Source organism: Ambystoma mexicanum, chromosome 4q (genome assembly GCF_040938575.1).
Source record: "Ambystoma mexicanum isolate Mex_15411 chromosome 4q, UKY_AmexF1_1, whole genome shotgun sequence".
NCBI lineage: Eukaryota > Metazoa > Chordata > Amphibia > Caudata > Ambystomatidae > Ambystoma > Ambystoma mexicanum.
In genome coordinates this window covers 1,286,407,345-1,286,424,198 of record NC_090928.1, presented here as the reverse complement: position 1 = coordinate 1,286,424,198, position 16,854 = coordinate 1,286,407,345, and the positions used below count along the sequence as shown (strand labels likewise).

The 16,854-nt window shown below is 46.2% G+C and overlaps 1 protein-coding gene across 7 annotated transcripts in view; it reads left to right on the top strand.

The window, feature by feature from the left end:
* Positions 1-16,854, top strand: part of KLHDC3 (kelch domain containing 3) — a 697,617-nt gene that overhangs the window by 437,158 nt on the left and 243,605 nt on the right. For all 7 annotated transcript variants that reach the window (XM_069608908.1, XM_069608907.1, XM_069608906.1 and 4 more), the window contains exon 9: positions 14,349-14,457. In XM_069608908.1, the coding sequence (XP_069465009.1) occupies positions 14,349-14,457 (109 nt within the window). The remainder of the gene's footprint in view (positions 1-14,348; positions 14,458-16,854) is intronic.

The window sequence follows — 16,854 nt, the reverse complement described above, 5'->3', positions numbered from 1 at the left end:
TTTACCTGGTGTATTTCTTTCCAAAACTTCTGAAATAGCAAAATGATCTAGATCTCGGCCACAACAAGATGATACCGCAGGACAGATTGCTGGGGATATAGCAAAATCATTTATACCGTTTTGGGGACAAGTGTCATGACCCTTACCCCTGGCCCTCACTGGCAAGTCAGCCTTCCAGTTAGGACCAGGTCAAAGACCTTAAAACCTCATCCAAGACTCTCCTGGAGTCAGTCCTGGCGCCTTTGGCGCCAGGCTCATAACCATCATGAATACCAACATTAGAATGGGACTATTTACTTGGGACTATTTCACTTGGGGGGTGGGGGCGGGTGTCACACGCTTCGTGTTCTGCTGTGGGCAGCGTAACGCTCGGTGTCCAGTTCTTTGATGCCAGCTTACCTGAAACCAAGGACCTACAGAGAGAGAAAGAAAACTACAAAACTTACCTGGAATAGTATCCTGTCTTCAATCCATCGCCGACTTCAGTTCCAATCACCTGAAGGTACGAACTCCATCATCCAGCACCGCATACATCCTGGAATACCACAACCTGGAAAGAGGAGAAAGAAAGACAGCACTAGTCAGTGTTTACTCACGTTTCCTCCCGAACGAAGAAAGCCACACAATTCTTACCTGGGTAGTCCTCACCTGGTCCGTATCATCGCTGGAACATCACGGCGGTCGGGCAGGAAAATTGCAACCGGCAAGGAGAGAAAAGACGCAGGTTAGCAATATAAAAGGCGAAACAGCACTGCGTATCGCGCATTACTCACCGGACAGCATCACGCACACCGCGTTTTCACCTACCAGCCCATGCTCCTCTTCAAACTGCATGACGACACCAAAATACCTTTCCTTACCTAAAAGGAAAGAAGCAAGACTTTATTATTCGAACTAAGAAGAACATAAGAACTGCATATAAAGACTGTAAAGCAGCAAACCTATGGAGTTGCAGCAGGCCTGGATTCCCACAGGTGCCTTGCACCAGTGAAGTAACTTGGTCGCTGCTCGCCCCCCACATCTACGCGCCTCTGCCACGAGGAGCAGGATGGAGAATCCACCTTTTACAATATTAAGACCCATCTTTAACCAGAGGCCTTACCAAGGGACCGGGAGAGGGTTCGAGAGTGCAAATCATCCAACAAAGGCTGGGTGGCGTCCCCATGGATACCAGGTGAGCGTAACAGGCAATAAACTCATGGAATATAAGAAAACTGTCCAGTGTGTTAAAAAAAACAATAAATGGGACAACGGGTATACTCTATAATATGACATTAGAACAAAAAGCAATTAGATTAATTGCACTTCAAAATAGAATGGTGCTTGATATAATTTTGGCTGATCGTGGAGGAGTATGCAAATTGGTGGGGTCAGCGTGCTGTGTATTCGTAAGTGACTCCTCCCCCACGATATTTGAAGAAATTAAGAAATTGCATGTCATAAGTTCTGAAATTCACGTTCCCATAGGTGGTTGGAATCTGAATATAAGTTAATGGTTTTGGGAACTGCTACGATCATGGGGATGGAAACTAATTGCAATCGTGATTATGCTATTTGGAATCCTCATCTTCTGCTGTTGCATACAATGCCTGCCAGTCATCTGCTCCCAAATTACAAATGTGTGTACATGCAATTAGTACGAAACCTCCTCACATGTTAAGTGAAGGTGCACAACACAAAAATGAAATAATTAAGAATTTATGGCAATTCATATTTCTGATGACGATTATAGTGACATGGATAGTTCGGAATCGGACACATGGTCTGATGAAGACGTGATGTAATGATGATGCTATTGGCTTCAGGCCAAAAGGAGGGTTTGTTAGACCAGAAAAGTAATCCCATAGTCGAATATGTATAATATTTTGGCATCATGTGACGAACAATGCAATCCAAGAATCGTCAATGTAACAAAAGGGTGTCCATTTTGTGAAATGTCGGCCATTTTGCTTTTTTTCTTTTCTGTCAAACGCTTTGCAAATATATTCTATGCTTCAAACTCGCACACAGGGCGAGGCCACGGCCTGAATGCTGAAATACTAACACAGACAGGAATGTCAAACTGTGCAAAAATACATTGTTTTTCTCTCTCACTAAGTCCTTTAAGTCGAGCAGAAACCGCCTCTAATCAGTAGTCCAGGTGCCGGTTTGTCTTGCAAGCGCTGTTGTAAAAGGCAGTTAAACATGAATTATATTCTCCTAGCGGTGCTCCTTCGCAGAGAGGGGTATTTTCTGCTTTAGAACTATCTGACCCTTAGCTCATGAGCCGAAACACACAGATAACATAGTAAGGAATGTTTCCCTGCTAAGAACACGAGATCCTTGCAGAGCCAGTACCCCATGTTCATAACAGAAAGCTGTCTCTGCTGCCTTTGCTAGAATAACTATGTTTAGACTGAATGAAGACTTGTCATAATTATCAATCACTGAACCCTAGCCTGTATGACATGTATGTGAGCGGGTCGAATTGCCTTAACAAAAGACATGTCTAATGTATATATATTGCTGCTTGAGCGCTGCTCTCTCTCTCTCTCGCATCTCAGTGTTTGAGAACACACGTCTTGAGGCGTTGAGATCCAGTCGGCCGACTGAGAGTACTTTGAAATAAACTAGACTTGTTTGGAAAACGAGCCTCACGTCTGACATGTAATTCTGGTATATGGTTATTGTGCCTTAGTTTCCATATGCTGTCTTTATGTCCTAGCAGGTGAAGGAGAGGGAAGAGTCTAAGTAGAGGCCTAGAGTGCGGGCATGGGCAGAAATGGTGAGATTAGAAGGGGGAAAGAGTATTGGAGGGAAAGAATAAGACAGAGGAGGAGGTACAACCGCCACAGGAGACAGCAAAAGAACTGTTGGAGAGTTAAGAGGAGACCCGGTTGAGAACAGACCGTTTGAAACCAAAGGAAGAAAGAGTATTGAGAAGTAGGGGGTGATCGACGGTATCAAAGGCTGCAGAGAGGTCTAGGAGGATGAGGACTGAGGATTGCTTAGAGTAGCGAGCAGTGAGGAAGGAGGTGAGGGAAGTTTCTGTGGAGTGCTTAGGCCGGAATCCAGATTGGGGGGGGGGGGGAGAAAGGTTGGTGACAAAAGCAGAGAGTTTATTGTAGGCTAAGCATTCAAATCATTTGGAGAGGTATGGAAGAAGCGAGATTGGCCGAAAGTTGGATGTAAGAAAGAGAGTAGCTGATGCTTTCTTCAAGATAGGGATGATTGTAGCGTGTTTGAAGACAGAAGGAAAGGTAGCAGAGGAGAGACCGATGTTGAAGTAGGAAGTTAGGTAGGGAATTAGAAGAGGGTCAAGGAGGGTGGGGAGGAGATCAGAGGCAGCAGCAGTAGGATGAGTTTTGGACAGGAGGAGGACAACATCAGGAGGAGTATCAGGAGAGGAGTCAGTCATGCAAGCAGAAGGGGAGTAGAGAGGAAGGGGAGGAGGGGAGTAGGAAGGGGTTTGAAGAATGCTTTGGCGTAAAAAGAGTATAGAATAGTAATAGAAACAATGCAACTTGCAAGAACGCGCAGACCTCCCTCACCACTAACCCTACTAAAAATCTCACCGCTCAACCACCAAATACACCACCACAAATCCCTACCACAGCACAAACCAGAAATCACACAGCAAACACACGCTCCCCTCTAAAATCTCACTCAACCGAGCACACTATCTCCATGAATAGGCCTCGGTCAAACAAAAAAAATCCCATATAGACCCACACACCAAAACACCTAACCCATACCATCTAGAAGCTACCAACAGCACAGCAAAAACCTCTTGCGCTCTCCTTCTTCGTCCCACTAACTAACACTCCCTAACACTCCTTTTCAGATCCACCGGAGCGCCTGGTGTGAGGGGTCACAAATGTGAGGCAGACAACTTTGTGAAGGTTTTTCAAAAGATGCCATTTTATTAACTCGGCGATTTGATAAATGCCTCACTATCCCTACCCTGATGAGGATTTCCCTTCTTAAAATAAAGGAAACACTGTTAAAAAAAAGGTTTCTGTCCCTCACACTTACAGTAACTCAACAAGGTAATGCATGGCAGTGCAAATGAAACATAAATAGAACAGTTAAATTCACCATATAATGACAGTCTCTACTTATGATCTGGGTGAATTTCCCTTCCCCAGATTCAAACAAGATTCTGTTACACAGTTGCCAAAATCCTCTTCTGTAAAATTTCGAATGCAGTCCTTTGTGACTCCAACTTGACAACAAAACGTTCCAGTACTCCAACAAAATTTCTTCCCCTAGTAATAGGAAGACTCAAAGTAATCTTCACATAAAGAATATTTCCTTAGTTCACCAGTATTAACATATATTGGGCCTCATTACGAGGTTGGAGGTAGACATGCCGTTTATACCGGCATGGCTACCCCCAAACTCGGGTCTGGCTCTGGGTCCCGCGAAAAGGGAATTACCGGGCCTTCTGACCTCGGCGGGCCTGGTAATTCACCTTGGGAGGGACCCAGAGCCGGTACGTCCCCATTACTATTTGAGCCCCCATAGGGCTCAATGGGAATGGGGAGGATGGTAGCAGCGGTGCTGTTCATAATGGTACCATTGATACCATCCAGTTTGGCTCACGAGTGCCGCTCTGCATGCCTGGTCTGACCAGGCGTGCAAAGTGGCACCCGCGAGCAGTACTCGTAATGTGGCGGCATGGTAACAACGGCGCCGGTAGCACTACCGGCGCCATTGTTGCCTTACGGCCACAATCGTAATGAGAGCCATTGTCTCAGAATCTGTAGGTTTGTCACTCACACTTTCCTTCCCACTAGCCCACTCCTCACCTGATGATTCTGTGGGGTTCTTTACGGATTTGTCTGATGAGCTTTCCGGCTTTTCCCTCCAGGCTGTCTTTGTCGTTGTCTTGACGATCTTATTCTTCTGTTTGACGAAATAGGAGCGAGCTCCCCCGGAGGCCACCTTGCCTATAAGCAATTAACCCGGCAGCGGGGAACTCCGGGGAGCCCACCCCAAACCAGGGAAAAGCCTTGCCGAAAAACCCTGGAAGATTGTGTAGCTGTAGCTGACAGGAAGTTGTTGGCGTGTGTCCGTACTTCAATAACCAGCATGCACTGGTAAGTGTTCTTTGTGAATAGGTATTACGGTCCAGTGCGGAACAGCACAAACAGTACAGTACTCCAAAGAACTTGGACAACGAAGAGTTCCCAGCAAAAAGGCGTCCGATGGCAAATAAGACACTGAAGCAGGTGTGAGTATTAGAAGGCAGCGCAGAGCGCGTAAAGCAGCGGAAGCAGATAACAGACAGGGAAGCGGAACATACGGGAGTAGGAAACCGCGAACAGCGGTAACGGAAAGACACGGGCAGACTAACAGGTAAGGAAGGCACAGGAAACACAGAGTAACCACTGGAGGCAGAGCACAAGCGAGGTGTACTCACGTCGGCAGCAAGAAAGTTGCAACGCACAGGTGTTCTCCTTTTTCCGGTACTTGTAGGCAGTACAACAGAAAGACTAGACCGTACCTTGCAGTTACTCGGAGTCTAGTCCTTCTTCCATATCGCCCATCTGCTCCATACTTTCCAAGGGCGATATATGACACATTGTCTTTGTCAGGATGCTTCTGCAACAACTTATTTCAGAAGTTATGTAACACTTTTGCAGCAGTTTAATGTAGTTCTTGCTTCAGCAATAAAAGTTTGTCCGGATAATTTGCCAACACCTCTTTGCAGTACTTCATCAACTTCTACCTGGTTTACTTCCATGCCAGATCTACTACTTCAATCACCCATGGTTTGCGTCCATGCCAGGCCTACTACTCCAATCACACCTGGTTTGCTTCCATGCCAGGCCTACTACTTCAATCACACCTGGTTTGCTTCCATGCCAGTCCTACTACTTCAATCAAACCTGGTTTGCTTCCATTCCAGTCCTACTACTTCAATCACACCTGGTTACCTGGTTGCTTCCATGCCAGGCCTACTACTTCACCCATGTTGTGCGTCCATGCCAGGCCTACTTCAATTACACCTGATTTGCTTCCTTGCCAGGCCTACTAGTTCATTCACACATGGTTTGCATCCATGCCAGGCCCACTACTTCAATCACACCTGGTTTGCGTCCATGTCAGGCCTACTACTTCAATCACACCTGGTTTGCTTCCATGCAAGGCCTACTACTTCAATCACACCTGGTTTGCTTCCATGCCAGTCCTACTACTTCAATCACACCTGGTTACCTGGTTTGCTTCATGCCAGGCCTACTACTTCAATCAAACCTGGTTTGCTTCCATGCCAGTCCTACTACTTCACACCTGGTTACCTGGTTTGCTTCCATGGCAGTCCTACTACTTCAATCACACCTGGTTGCCTGGTTTGCTTCCATGCCAGGCATTCTACTTCAATCACACCAGGTTTGCTTCCATGCCAGGCCTACTACTTCAGTCACACCTTGTCTGCTTCCATGCCAGGCCTACTACTTCAATCACACCTGGTTTGCTTCCATGCCAGGCCTACTTCTTCAATCACACCTGGTTTGCTTCCATGCCAGACCTACTACTTCAAAGCTTGCTGTTTGGTCATACTCCCCTGCCCGAAAAGTAATTTACAAACATGTGCCTCTGTGGTTAAGATCAGCTTTCAATAACTTTGCAGTGTTCATTACTTTACAATATCAGGTTTTAAGCAGTTCTTCAGGGAAGGCAAGATTCACATTGGTGCTCTTTAGAACACTCTTGCACTTTCCAGAACCTCTGCAAGTTATGCTCCGCTCCTTCTGAACACCTTTTCCAGAAGGGCAGCCTTCTTGCCACTCTCGCTTCCCCACTGTGTTAATAACCAAACACTGACAAGGCAATGTGTTTCTTCTGCTTCTTCCTTGCCTTTGGTAATGTGGGTTTATACCAACTTTTGTTAGTTGCTTCTTCAAATATGGGCAATAAGCTTTACAACCATTGGAACTTTCATTAGTCCACTTCCGACTTTGCCAAGATCTGTTGGTTTTAGATTTCCTTACTTCTGCTTGTTTTTGGCTTGGGTAATAGTTGTTTACATTAGGTTCTAGGAGTATTTCCACATATTGTTGTTCGGCTCTAAACAAACTCGCATGCTTAAAGACATTTGGTTTGGCACAATCGTGTTCTCTGGTTTCTGATAGTTTGGTATTCAAAATTGCCTTTCGTATTAATTTCACACACACGCGAGTGTTTTCTAATCTGAAAACACCTGTATCTAGCACACAAGCGGTCTCCGAGTGCTCCGGTGTCACTATCAGCTGGTGAACTCACCGGGTAAGGCGTCCGCTTCAGATTCTCTCGCTGCTCACAGGTCCTTCGCTTCAGCACCTTCTGGCGACCCGGCAATCTGCTGATTTTAGTCTGCCACCGCCTGCGCCAATTGTACACCGAGCTTCCTTTGCTCTGGAGACTCCAGTGCTCGCCTGCCACCGTAGATAGCCTGATGGGGAAGAAAGCATTCCATACTTAAGCCTCCTGCTCCGCTGACTCTTCAAAACAGGTCTTCAGAGGGCAAACTCTGCTGTTAAGGTTTCTGGAGGCAAGGACCCTCTCCTGACTAGCTACTGCTCGCTGCTCAACATTGGTCCCGGCATCTTCTCCCTCCTCCAATGTCTGCTTCGAACGTATTGCTCATCTTATGATAATTCGTATCCCAGCTCTGCTGCTTCGGAAATGTTTTGAGTGTCGACGTGTTCCGCTGTATAAAGGGCTCGAGCAGCACCCGTTACCTCAGTTCCATTTTTCCGACGCAAACTGCTTCGTGTTATGAACAGCGCATCAGATTTTTCCTAGACAATGTCCTTGTCATCTACTCCCACCACACCCAAGACAGTCAGAAGTGTGGTAGGAAAATGTCAATAACTGACCCCATCGGAATTGCCTCTGGTGCCTCAGCCCAGACCATCGGGTTGACGAGTGCAGTTCCTGCCAGGCCATGTCCAATCAGGCTCTTGAGTGTAGAGGTAAACTGGCGGTGGGGGAGGAAACTTACAAGTCTTCTAAATGACAAAGATTCGGATGAATCTAATCGAAAATCTCGACATGGGTCGAGGAGGTCGAGATCAAAGAGTTGCTCTGGGAAATCCTCCTTGTCTTCGACTAAGAAGTCAAAAAAGCGACATCACAGGTCTTCCTCCTCCTCCTCCTCTGAGAGGAGAGTAACTTATCCATCCAAGCACGGTTCCCCAGAAAAATAGGAGGCCTTTAGGGCTTCAATGCTTAAAATATTTGAGAAAGCAGCCCAGAGCCCCTAGAAGTTGCCGCGTGGTGATCATGCCTCTACCCACTCTAAAAGTGACAGAGGGAAATCAAGATCTAAACACGTGAGAGTCGAAAGAGTTGAGAGTGTCATCAAGGGAAATCTCCCCGACGCCTCGTACTAAGTCAAAACCTCTGGTGCATAAATCGGTGGTAGCGGAATCGGCATAGATGTCGAAACTGGACTCGACACAGTCGATGACCGTGGCGTCGAAACCGCAGGTGAAAATGGCGTCGAAACCGCAGGTGAAAATGGCGTTGACGCCTTCGACAGTATCGAAGCCGCCTTCGAAAACATCGAAGCCAGCGTCACCTTTATCGAGGCATTCATTAATCCTGATACCCAAGTCAACGCCATTACCCATGCATAAGTCGATAACACCCTCTTTACCTGAAAAAGCTTTCCATCCTCAACTCAGACAGGACTTTTTTCAGATCCATGTCATCCATTTTTGAAGAACACTCCTCTGAAGAATATGTCACTTCAGCTGGAGTTCGGTTTGGAGCCAGAGAGGTCCCTGAAGAGCTAGTGGACCCGAGTTCCAAAATAGCAGATCTTTGACTGTCTCCAAAATGCCAGTGGCCTAGACACTTCACCTGAAGTAGATTTTGAAAGACCAGACCCTACAGATCATGCTGATCCTAGTTATAGGAATCTTATGGGAAGGGTCATTGATTGTATGGGTTGGAAGGCAGCTTGCTCAGATTTCGACCAGGATGACATGACGGATATCCTGAGTGAAGGTCCTCTGAAAGATCCTGTTCTTCCATTCCATAATGCACTTCAAAGCGGGTGATGGTAAATTGGAATACTCCTGATTCTATTTCAGCAGTAAACAAGAAATGTGTACCAAAATACAGGCCATCTTTATCAGATCCAGAATATTAATCTAAACATCCCTCCCTTGAAAGTCTAGTGGTTCAAGCTGCAACCTCCACTACGCAATCATCTTACCCATCAATACCACCAGACACGAATAATAAATAAAAGTTGATGCTTGGGCCCGGAAAGTCTTTTTCCTCGGGCAGCATGGCCCTTAAAACGACTGTCACTAGCACTTTAGCAAGATTTACATATACCCAGTGGGACTGCATGACCTCAGCGGCTGAACCCATCCCGGAAGGTGAGGAACGGGATGGTTTCCTGGCTATGGTAAAAGATGGTAAAGAGGCTATGGAGGAATTCCTTCAGTCAGGACTGGACAGTGTGGATAATGTAAGCAGGTCCATGGCATCTAACACAGTCCTACGCAGGTTTGCATGGCTAAGTAAATATCGCTTTGCACCTGATGTGCAATCTAGATTACTTAATATGTCCTTTGACGGCTTGAGGTTGTTTGGCAGCAAGGCGGACAAGAGTTTGGAGAAGCTGTAGACCTCAAAAGCGTTAGCAAAATCATTTAGTGCCGCTATCAGGCAACCTCAACAACATACTTACGCAGGCTCATCTTCCTGGAAGAGTTGCCCCTTTCTCTTCTACTCCTCTTTTGGAAAAGGGAGGGGGCAGGCCAGTCAGAGAGGCCAACAGAGAAAACCCTTTTGTGGTGGAAAAGGGAAAGGTGCTAGACCAGCCACAGCAGCAGCTACTACCTCCTCGGCCACTGCTGCACTCGCTGCAAAGCCACTTTGAGGTCTTCACCTACAAGACCCCAGTGGGAGGCAGTCACTCGGTATCTGGATGAATGGCGGGGCATTACGTCAGATGCCTGGGCACTAGAGATAGTGAGCCATGGTTACTGCCTTCCATTTCATCAAAGACATCAAAATCATCCACCGGGAGCCAACTCTGTAAAAATTCCTTGTGCAGGAGATTTTAACCCTGCTAGAAAAAGATGCAATAGAACATGTACCTGTAGCGCAGAGGGACAAGGGTTGGTACTCCCCTTATTTTCCCATCCGCAAAAAGGACGAAGGATTGAGACCCATCTTGGACAAGTTCCTCAGGAAGGAAGGACAAGTTCAAGATGGTGACCCTTTCTCAGATTCTTCAGGCTCTTCAGCTTCAGGACTGGCTGGTTTCATTGGACCTTCAGGATGCTTACTTTCATGTACCACTCCATCTCAAGCACAGTAAGTACCTGAGGTTCGCAATTGGTGGTTCTCATTATCAGTTTCGGGTTCTACCTTTTGGGCTGACCTCCGCCTGAGGGTTTTCACCAAAATGATGGCGGTGGTGGCAGCGAGTATCAGAAGAAGGGGATTCACGTCTACCCTTACCTGGACGATTGGTTGATCAGGACAAGTTCACCCGAACGAGCCCGTGAATATCTGGCCTTGAAATGCCACTTCTTACACTCTGGGCTTCTCCCTCAATTACAAGAAGTCACAAATGATTCCAAGCCAAAGACTCAAATTCATCGGAGCAGTCCTGGATACTTCCTCAGGGAAAGCCTCACCTCCCGAGGAGAGAGCTCACCACATTTTGCAGATGGTAACAAGTTTCAAGATGCCCAACATCTACCGGCATTCGACTTTCTAAGGTTGCTAGGCCTCATGGCATACTGTATTTTTCTGGTGCCAAAGGCCAGATTGAGGATGAGATCCCTTCAGTGGGCCCTCAGGACTCGATGGTCCCAATTTTCAGGGGAGATGTCAGATCTTCTGCAAGTCTCAACTAAAGTGGCTCAAGATCTCCTCCTATGGTGGTCTGCAAGGAGAATATCCTCAAGGGGAACCTTTTTGGCAACCATGGCTGGAGATAACGGTAGTGACGGACGTCTCACTCACGGGGTGTGGAGCCCACACCAACGAGCTGACAATCAGCGGTCGTTGGTCTTCATAGGATTCCAAGCTACACATCCACCTTTTGGAGCTGAGGGCAATCTATAAAAGGATATTTGGTAGTGCTATCTATCTTTAAGCGTTCCTCGGAAGAGGTGCCCCATTTTAAAATACCCTTAGTAATTCATTTCTTGAAAGGGCTAACAAATGTGTACCTCTCCTCTCCCCCCTCCCGACACCTTTTCAGGTGCCTATTTGGGATTTGAATTTAGTCTTAAGATTTCTCATGTGTGCCCCTTTTGAACCTTTACATTCTTGCCCATTAAGACTTCTCACTTTTAAAACAATTCTGTTGGTGGCTATAACATCGGCCCGCAGGGTAAGTGAGTGTAAGCCTTCTCACACCATTTTCCATAGGGACAAAGTTATTCTAAAAGTCAAACCATCTTTCTTGCCTAAAATAGTTTCTGATTTTCATCTGTCACAAAAAATTACCTTACCTTCTTTTTATCCTCCTCAAGCTAGTAAGGAAGAGGAAAGGTTACATAGACTGGACCCAAAAAGGGCTCTGTTTCTACATTTCCAGATTGGCAAATCTTCGACAATGTGACCAACTTTTTGTTGGGTATACTGGACACAAATTGGGCCTTGGAGTGTCTAAACAAACTCTATCCAGATGGATAATTCTAGCAATCTCTGAATGCTATAAATTGACTGGAAAAGAGCCTCCAGATGGATTAAGGGCTCATTCAACTAGAGGCATGGCAACTTCCACGGCTCTTCAGAGGGTTGTCCCTGTGCAGGATATTTGTGCTGCGGCCACCTGGTCGTCAATGCACACCTTTGTGAAGCATTACTTCTTGGACCCCACTTCCTATCAAGGAGGACTATTTGCAAAAGCCATCCTTCATTCAGACCATAACTAAAAATTTCTAGTACTCCAACCTCCAAATTTACCACTGCTATGGGAGTCTATGATAAGATGAGGAATACGTGGGAGGACACAATCCATTCGAAGAACAAGTTACTTATCAACTGTAACTTTCTTTCGATTGGATGTTCCTCCCACGTGTTCCTCATCGACCCTCCCAACCTACCCCTCCGTACAGTTCACGTCAGTTGCACTCTAACTTCCTTAAGAGCCTGAGGGCTTAAGACCTGATCAGCTGATGCGACCATGAACACCGTGAAAACAGAACTGAGGTAACGGTCACTGCTCGAGCCCTTTATACAGCAGATGACGTCGACGCTCGACGGCGGTCCTCGAGGGACTAAGACTCCGCGGCCTTGAGCACAGTGCCCTCTGGTGAAGAAAAATTTCCAAAGCAGCAGAGCTGGGATACGAATTATCATAAGATAAGGAATACGTGGGTGGAAGGAACATCCAATTGAAAGAACGTTACAGTTGGTAAGTAACTTGTTGTTCTGCTGCAACGTGGAGAATGCACTACTCCTCCACTCATGACCACTGCTCTGCTCCTGCTGCAGTCTCTGCTCCTGCTGCAATCTAATCGCTTGCACCTGGGGGGCCTTTTAAACCTCCCAGTCTCCCTCAGGTGTGGGTCATTCCCATTAACAAGCTGCACTTTGCAGTGTTCTTCCTCTTTAGCCCTCTTCATTGTCCCAGTACTTTGGGAATTATGGGACTTGAAGTCCCTAATGCAAACATCAGTTTTTATAGCTAGTTTTGATCTCCAACTCATTTCTGTTTCTAATAATATTCTTTAAAGGAATATCATAAGGATCAATCATAGGACTGGATTGGACTGGAGGAATAAAGTTCTTTAGATTTTAAATTTTTATTATTCAGACTTTTCACTATACCTTTGGGAGTTAGGGGAGCTTTTAGCTCTGTGTCTTCATGGGTTTAGAAGGGTTTTCATTTCTTTCAACGCCTAAGGGTTTAAGATTGTATTTACCCCAACGTGGGGAACAAAAACATTGTTATGACAACAAGCCAATACATACTTTAATGTTGAGGAAATGTCCCTAGAGGAAGACAAATACCGCGTCTCACCCAATGGAGTCCTTGTATTTCTCTAGCTAAGGATCTCCTCTAGAGTGACCCCCACTGACCTGAGACTGAGAGAGTTTCCCTAAAACCTCTACTTACCTGTTAACTTCAAAGGGCTTTATGCCAAACCTATTGGCTTTGCCAAAGCTAGATCTAGATGGACTTTAAGACTTCCAACTCTTCTATGGGGCACTTAACTGGAACGTTGATTGAGGCAGCAGGCCTACTTACCTGGTGGGGAAGGAGCAGGTATAGATGCCTTATAAGGCAGAGTGTATGGTTCTTGTTTTAACTGCATTTCTTTTTACTAATTAGTGTCTCATGTTTCATTGATTTGAACAGCTTTGCTGTGTTTAAGAGTAACGTGTAGGTAGTATCACTCGGACGCTATCAACTGTGAAGTTGAAGGTGTATACACACGTGTGCTTCAGGGTTCTAGGCTTTTCTTGAAGTTTGGCTTCTTGTTGTTATGCGGGCCTAATTAATGAGTATGTTTGTGTACCTCTGTTTGGGCTCTAATCTTTGAATATAGAGTAAAAGCAAATCCCAGGCCTGCGATTTGGTGTCCCTGGTGAGGAGAAGTCTTAGGTCTTCATTTAAGGTCGAGGGGAAAATGTGGGTGAACTAGACTGAGCAGTGGGCATTGGAGGGAAATGAAAGCTGATTGTTAGCCGGGGTGGGTGGGTGGCTCGCAAGTGACCAGGAAGAGGTCTCTCGCAAGCTGCACCTGTGTTTGTCATATGTATCCGTGCCTGCTTTATGGACATGCTGACCAGTTGAGAACCTATTCTGTACATCTGGAAGGGGCCGGACTATTATGTGCCTGCTTGGTTTACTTGCCTGTTTCGTACATGCTTCATGGACTTGGCTGTCCTGTGCATTCCTAGTTAACCTGCCTATTCAGTTGATGCATATACCAGAGTTTCCTATCCTGTGTACACATATAGCACCCCCCTAACCCCCACGTGCTGCGTACACAGATGATGGGCGGCCAGTTTGTACATACTGCTGTGATGTGCATTTTCTCTGCAAATGATTCAGTCAGCAAGCTTGGTTAAGCTGCTGGATCTGGATAGGCTTAGTTGATCTGTCCATTCTTTATGCCCTCCACTGACCTACCTGCTGTGTGCATACATGGGTGCCTTTCTGTGCACTTGGGAACTTGCCTGTTGTATGTATGCATAGATGGCATGACTCTCTAAGTAGGCCTACAGTCCCTTTTTGTTCCATCTATTCTTAGCAACACCGCCTCTTCCCTGCACACCTACCTGACCCACCTGTATATGATGTGCATGTTCTATACATGCTTAGCAGATGCCTTCTGTTCTGTACATGCTGAACTGACCTTCCTGCTCTGTTCCCCACCTTCCTCCCCCAGTCTCTTTCTCTTGGAAGAAGGTGGAGCCCCGGGGGAAAGGGCCGTGCCCACGTCGAAGGCAGTGCTGTTGCATGATGGGAGACAAGATCATTCTTTTTGGAGGCACCAGGTGAGTGAGACTCTGCTTATTAGAGACTGTAACATGCTGTTGAATATCATGCCCCCAGCTTGAGTGCAAGGTTTACCAGGCCTGTGGAAGTGCTATTCTGATGCATGTGCTGTTTGAGGAAGAGTAGAGGCAGCAAGCATTTCTGAACTTGCTTCTGGCCCAACTGTGTATTGGGCTCATGGCTTTGTTACAGCAGTGAGTGTGATCAGAACGTTCCACTCCTGTGTGCTTCATTAAAATCATTTTGGCATGTTGTGCTAGATGCTTTGGAGCTGTCCTTATCTCCTGCGTGCACTTAGACATATGCTGCACCTCATACTTATGGGAGAAATTGCTGTTCCCAAATCTAGGCTCTGTCCCCTCAGTTCCCTACTGGTTACCAGAGACATTGGATACATTGCCTGTCCTGGATTCCTGCTCACTCTCCTTTAGAGAGTCCATTGGTTGATATGGAGTCTGGTTCGATGTCCAGCACTTGGTCCGCAGTGCAAGGGTTATTGTGAATTCTCCAGGTGTCCCTGGCATGTCTTGAGGTTCATAGGTTGCATCTGGTTCGATGTCCAGTACTTGGTCCGCAGTGCGATGGTTATTGTGGATTCTCCTGGTGTCCCTGGATGTTCCGATGTTCATAGGTTGTGTCTGGTTCGATGTCCAGCACTTGGTCCACAGTGCGATGGTTATTGTGGATTCTCCGGGTGTCCCTGGCATGTTCCGATGTTCATAGGTTGCCGCTGGCTTGATGGCCAGCACTCTGTCCGCAGTCCTAGGGTTATTTAGTTTATTATTTGATAATGCGCACAAAATCCAGGGGTAGCTGGGCGCAGCAGGTACAAGGTTACTTAAGCTTAGGTTGCATACAGAGGATAAGAAGCATAACAATACACTGCATACATGTCCATACAAGCAGTTGGAAATGAAAAACTAACATGTTACAGTATTAGAGGTGTGTACAAAAAGGTAAAAGGGTAAAAGCAGAATAGTCATAGACTAAGTTTCGGGAGTATCATGGCCATAGGTACCGCGCAAATTAGTTGTTGGACCAGAGCCAGTTTTTTAGCTTACATCTGAAGTTGGTGTATGGTAGATTAGCCCTTAGTGCAGTAGGCAATGCGTTCCATGCCTGGGCAGCTCTAACAGGGAAGCTAGCTCCGCCCGCTTTGGATCATCTAAATCTAGGGGTTTCATCTATGTTGAAGTTACTATAGTTGGGACTCTGTTTTTTTTAGGTTGGAGTCGGAACCCAAGATCAGTATCTCTGTCTTGTCGTCATTTAGACAGAGGCCATGGGAGGCCATCCATGCCTGAATGAGGAGGTAAATTTTGTTTACTAGAGCTGTGTCTTCGACAAAGTTGCCAGATAGTGGTATGAGAATCTGCGTATCGTCCACATAATTGGTGTAGGTTACCCCTAATCTGTCAAGTTTGTTGAAGAGTGGCTTAGTAAATATATTATACATTGTCGGGGAGACACATGAGCCTTGTGGGACGCCACAGGTGATATGGATTGGGTCCGCTGCCGCTACCGGGGAGAACACTCATCGTACGGTTAGCTAGGAAGGATTGTACCCATGCTATAGCTTCACTTGAGAAATGGGCGGCAGACGCTAAGTGGTTGCATAATACTGCATGATCCACCAGGTCAAAGGCCGCTGATAGGTCAAGGAGGAGGAGCATAGCTGTAGTACCTTTATCCTTCAACTCGTCGATTTGTGTCTTGAGGTCAATGAGGGCCGTTTCAGTACTGTGAAGTGGTCTGAAGCCAGATTACCGTGACCCTAATAGTTGGTGTGTCTCCAAGTAGTTTTGGATTTGGAGGTAGGCTACTCTATCTATTTTAAGGAGAAATGGGACCGTAGTAATGGGCCTGTAGTTAGTGGGGATTGCTGGGTCAAGTGTCTGTTTTTTGAGTAGGGGCAGTACCCAACATTCTTTAAGGTTAGTAGGTACAGTACTTTTATTGAAGGAGGCGTTGATAAGTTTCGAAATGAAGGGTGCTAAATCTCTGGCTGAATCCTTGATGATTTGCGCAGGGCAGCTGTCGCCTTCGCAATTCGATGGTTTAAGGGATAGAATAACCTTTTCTGTTTCCAATATAGAGATATTAGTGAACCTGAAGGGTTTACAGTTGCTTTGGGTGGTTATGCTCGGTATTTCTTTCCGTGGGGTGGTATGAGTTCCGCTAGGGCTCAAGGAGGCTTTTTTCTTGGCAATTTTGGATTGAAGGGTTGTAATTTTATTTGCTAGGGCATTTTGGATGCTGGTGCACCAGGATTTGTCCTTGGGGACATTGTCTGTAGGGGCAATTGGGTTTTCCAATTCCGGGAGAATAGTGAAGAGCTCTTTGGAATTCGAGTTGGCTTTACTGATGCTATCATTGAATGAATCTTTTTTAGTTTG